Here is a 5,159-nt window from a genome sequence, read left to right as displayed (position 1 = left end):
GGTTAGTTCATTTAAACAAAGATTTTTATAATTATTGAGAACAAAGATTATTTGTTAATATACGATTAAAGTTAATATACAATTATTTTAAACTAGTGCAAGGAAATTACCCATCCATTTGCTCACTTATCTCCCTCTCATTCTCTCTCTCATATATCATGGGTTCACGACCTTCATCTGAGTTAACCCTTGATTATAAACCCAACAATTATGCACTCCCACTCCCTTCTCAAACTTGATCACCCTTTATTTCTACTCATCATCATCATCATCATCATCATCATCAACTTGACCAGCTCTAAGACTTCCTTGCTCGCCTTCAGGATGAAAGATCCAAGATTGAAGCCTTCCAGCATGAACATCCTCTTTGCATGCAATGGAAGCATACAAGCAGCAGCTGGAAACATTATTGACAAACCAAGGAGTGATGATCTTGGCTGGAAAAATTCAGATAATAAATTACAATTGAATCAATAAAATCTCAACTATACATTCAAAACAGAGAGTTACACCTCAAACATGATAATTTGTTATACATAAGTAATAACAAGTTCTAGAGATAATATCATCCATATGAAAGACACTAAACTTAATCCAAACAATAAAATTCACAAAATTGCAAATAAAAACATAAGATTCCACATAGAACTCCAAACAAAGATAACATTCCAAATACAACTCCAAAGAAAACATATTAAACTCTAAATATAACCTCACAAACAGTTGGCCATCCACCACATCCTGCACACATATAAAAGAGGAAAAAAATAAATCCCATAAAAAAATAAAAAGCAACATTTGAAGAATTTATATAAAATACGTCAATAATGAAAATTTATACCATACTCGCATACTAGAGCATCCGATCGTCTGAATTAAAGAATTTATTCACCCAAGCCATGCGAAGTTCTTGACGCATTCCAAAGAACATGCGAGCTCGTGCATCATCACTCATCAAGTGCTCATATACCATAAGAATTTGATCTATGGAATACCCATGTTGTGTTAGCTTCATACATTCATCTTCAACATCTTTTGCATAGCTCATTGAACGGCTAGATTGAACTTTATCAAAAGCTTTTTCAATACTTGTGGCCAAACGATCTATTGCAGCATCACTAACGGTTGCTTTGTGTTTGCCTTTCTCTTTACTTCTTTGTATTGGGCTTGTTGTTGACGCCGGTTCAGAATTGTAGTGTTGAGTAAACGGTGAGGCATTACCAATCCCATCTGTTTCCATGAAAGACACATCATCATAATTTTGGGTTGATGGGAATACATCTGCCTCAGAGTTGTAATCCATTTGTGTGCCAATACGAGTTCTTGAGGTGACAACACGATGTCCAGTAGCTTGATCATTACCACAAATAGTCTCGAGAAGGTCATAATCCTTAATAGGCTTGTTTAAATAGGGTTCATCGTCCTTGTGGATTTGTATGTTAACAAATAAGTATTCAAATGATTCAGTTGAAATTATAATGTACAAATAAAAAATAATAATGTTTAAGTAACAAGTACCTTGATATATTCTATATATTCAGCCTCGCCCATGATAATAATTTTGAGGTTATCATCCCAACCCATGCCACTCATATCTTTTAATTTTTTTTATCCTCGCCCATTTTCTCCTTAACGTTCTGAGAAGATTACTTACATTGGCCTCTGTCAGTGTCACTAGAAATGTATCTTTCAAGGATCGAATAGCAGCTTGTATTGTTTGTGGTTTGAAGCCTTTGTCCATCTTAAACCCTTGTTCAACTTGGCTTGCCATAAATCTTATAAAGTAACGACTTTTCAAGGATGTCCATCTCATATTTCCTGTAGTTCTTGCAGTAGTATTCATAATTGATGATGTCGGGCTGCCTTGCGATGAATTATATCCCTCCATCTACATTATAATATAAGATAAGATAAAACTTATGATAATTTAAATCATGCATAATATGATAAACATACAAATGGAAGAAAATAGATACTGCATGGATTCTATTTAAGCATACAGCCAAGATATTCAAGCATCCATAATTTGATAATAGAAGATAAAAAGATACATCAAAAAGTGGCTATTCAACAATGATACAAAATTTAACATAAGAACATGTCAATATAACTACTTGTTCGCCCACATCTCAATTGCAATTTGATCACGACGAGCAGCCCACTCTTGTGCTTCTTCTCTTTGGTCCCGAGCAGTGGTTTGTGAAACACGTTGTGGTACCCAATCTTCCTCCACGAGAATAAATTCATCTTGACCACCGGTGAGGATGTAGTTGTGTAAGGTACAACATGCCATCTGAGATCCACCTTTGTCTTGAATGGGAAAAAAGGCCTAGAAGTGAGGATCTTGAAGCAGTTCTTTAAAGAACCAAATGCACTCTCGATGGAGGTACGCCCAGATGAATGTCTTAGATTAAACAATTCCTTGGCGTTTGCAGGTGTTCGGGAGCCGAACTCCTTCAAGTGAAATCTTACACCCCTGTAAGGGGGTATAAAACTGGGTCCTGTGGCGTAACCAACATCAACCAAGTAATATTTTCCTAATTACAAGAGTTAAAATAACTTTAATAAGTTCAATTGTTATATTTAGTTAATTGTCTACATTTTTTTAAAAAAAACTTAAAGATACCTTCAGGAACTTTTAGCCCATTGGGTCGTTCTAGTGCATCACTAAGAACTAAAGAGTCATGCACGAATCCTTCCCAACCAGTGAGAATAAAAGTAAAACGAATGTCAAAATCCACAACTACAAGGACGTTTTGAGTTGGGTAAGGTTTTTCTTCCTCGAAAGGTGCAACTTCGGATCTCTGGGGACGGAAAGCATGAATATGTGTTCCATCTAAGGCCCCAACACAATCCTAGTATTGAATACTGTATGTTAGAATTAATCCTACTAAAATACAATTGTTTGAAGTCTAACATAATAATACCTTGAAATAAGGATACAATGTTCTCCTTGTTGCTATATAAGGTGGGGTTTGAGAACTTGGTGGCCGCACATATTCATGCTGCATTTCACCAATTGTGAACAACATGTGATTGAAATATCTACTAATAGTTTCACCGGACCTCAAAAAATTATGTGTAATAACACGATTGCGCTGGTTGTGTCCTATGGTGTGCAAGAACATTAGTAATTGCTCCTCAATGCTCATGTGCAGTGTATCCCGTACAAGTCCTTTTTCCGTGTAATATTGAGCATAGGTTAAAAAATGTAGATTTGTTCATCAGCACCATGTTAATACTAGTATCATCATTCCCATCTATCAACCTAGACAAATATTTTTCTCCGTATTTCTAATCTTTCACGTGATGGTTCTCTAGGAATTATATGTCTTTTTGTTACGAATTCATGATAACGCGGTGTAGGCGCCAACTAATACTGTTAGTTGCATGAGGTATAGTTCATCATCTTCATTCTTGAAATGATCCATCTAATATGTAATTAGTAACAATAAAATAATTAATTGTAAGCTATAACATAATGATAAAACATTAAGAAATGTTTCTATTTAAAAACATTCAAAAATGGTCATAAAAATTTTTTCTAACTTATTAAAAAAACTTATTCTATTCCTAATTATTCACAGAATCATTCATATCTTCAAACCTTTTAAAACTAAAAAAAATCAGCCCAAAAACATAATACATCACAACTTTCTATTTTCTATTTTTCCCAATGAATGAAAGAACCATGTAATCTCAACATGTATTCATTATTCAAGAGTATTTTTAGTTTGAGATGCAAAGGATGACTTGTAAATAAAAATAATATTTTCTAAACACAATATTAAAATATGATTATAACTTTTAAAACCAATAAGCATAAAACAATACCACACTAAGGTAGAAAATCCATGGAGAATCACTGAATTAAAAAAATATAAATAATGAAAGTGGCAGTCATGTAACTTGAAAAGAACTCAATACATGTTCTCCAATCATGCTTGTCAATAGGATTGACTATCTAAAATATTATGGAAACCTATATTTAGGACTCAACACTACGGATTGACTATCTAGGACATACTAGGTGCACTATCATCCAAATATTAAGGCTTTAGTTTCCAATATACATTAATGCTAGACAAGGACCACATGAATGAAGTTTGGTGTTTGACAAAATGTAGAAAAAAAGAGCATACAAAAGTTGCATAGTATAAATATCTTGTTGTATAAAGTAAATGCTAAGATTTATGTACATAAAACATAAATAGCAGGTAAAGAGTACACTTGAAGAATGATTGGAACACCAGATGTTGCAAAGGAGTTCCTAGATTTAAAGCTGCAAATGATATATATAATCATGTAAAGCAACATAGTTACCCTTATAATTCTTCACTTTCTTTCATAATTTTATTTTGAAGTTATAAAGACCAAATCTAATCTTACTAGACCTGTTGTAGTAATCTATTATAAAGATGCTGCTCTTGATTTACTTCGAGAACTATAATGGAATTACAACTTCTTGGAAATTCCCATATCAAAAGCTCATGAAAAGGATATTCTAGTTATAAAATAGCACACAATAAATACCTCCTCCTTAAGCAAGAATCCCTAAAAGAATAATGCCAATATCCTCCTATTGCCACTCTGCCATTCGATCATGCTGGGAATAAACTGTTTCCAAACTTCTCCTTCCCCATTTAGCAAAGATAAAGTTATCATTTCACACAAGCAAGCAGCTTCACCCCATATCCAAGCTTATATACAGTTTAAAAAAAAAAATGAAGAATCCTTCATTTTATCCCATCCCAGCATTAGATATTTGAATCCACTGCCTCATTTTCAGAAGATACAAATTTTCTTCTAATGAACTCTCCTTACACAAACCAACCAGTGATAAGTATCCATCAATCAAAGTACAAAAAATGCTTCACAAAAGTTATGATCTAACAACAAGAAAAAGAAGAAATTACACCATGATGTGTTCAGACCATCTGAATGCTATAAATATAAATTTTATAAAAAGAAAACAAAAAAATGCAGCAGTGAACAAATGTGTACCAGCAAATCAATCATACTTCTCAAATAAACTCCACCACAGAATCAGATCCAAGAGGCATATTGGAAGCAATATGATTCACAGAAGAAAACCAAAAGCTCATCATACCCTCAAATTCATCAAAAATTTAAATTTTTAACTATCAAGATCACATTTT

At 33.4% G+C, this 5,159-nt stretch overlaps 1 protein-coding gene across 1 annotated transcript; it reads right to left on the bottom strand.

The window, feature by feature from the left end:
* Window positions 1-252: 252 nt before the first annotated feature.
* Window positions 253-3,152, bottom strand: LOC120265171. Its single transcript, XM_039273060.1, has 8 exons — window positions 2,928-3,152; window positions 2,627-2,855; window positions 2,284-2,537; window positions 2,001-2,063; window positions 1,655-1,888; window positions 893-1,423; window positions 666-741; window positions 253-437 (listed from the first exon to the last, which is right to left on the bottom strand). The coding sequence occupies exons 1-8, from the start codon at window positions 3,150-3,152 to the stop codon at window positions 253-255; spliced, it is 1,797 nt and encodes a 598-aa protein (XP_039128994.1).
* Between the last annotated feature and the right edge of the window lie 2,007 nt (window positions 3,153-5,159).

Source organism: Dioscorea cayenensis, chromosome 7 (assembly GCF_009730915.1).
Source record: "Dioscorea cayenensis subsp. rotundata cultivar TDr96_F1 chromosome 7, TDr96_F1_v2_PseudoChromosome.rev07_lg8_w22 25.fasta, whole genome shotgun sequence".
Classification (NCBI taxonomy): Eukaryota; Viridiplantae; Streptophyta; class Magnoliopsida; order Dioscoreales; family Dioscoreaceae; genus Dioscorea; species Dioscorea cayenensis.
This window is presented reverse-complemented; position numbering and strand designations above follow the sequence as displayed.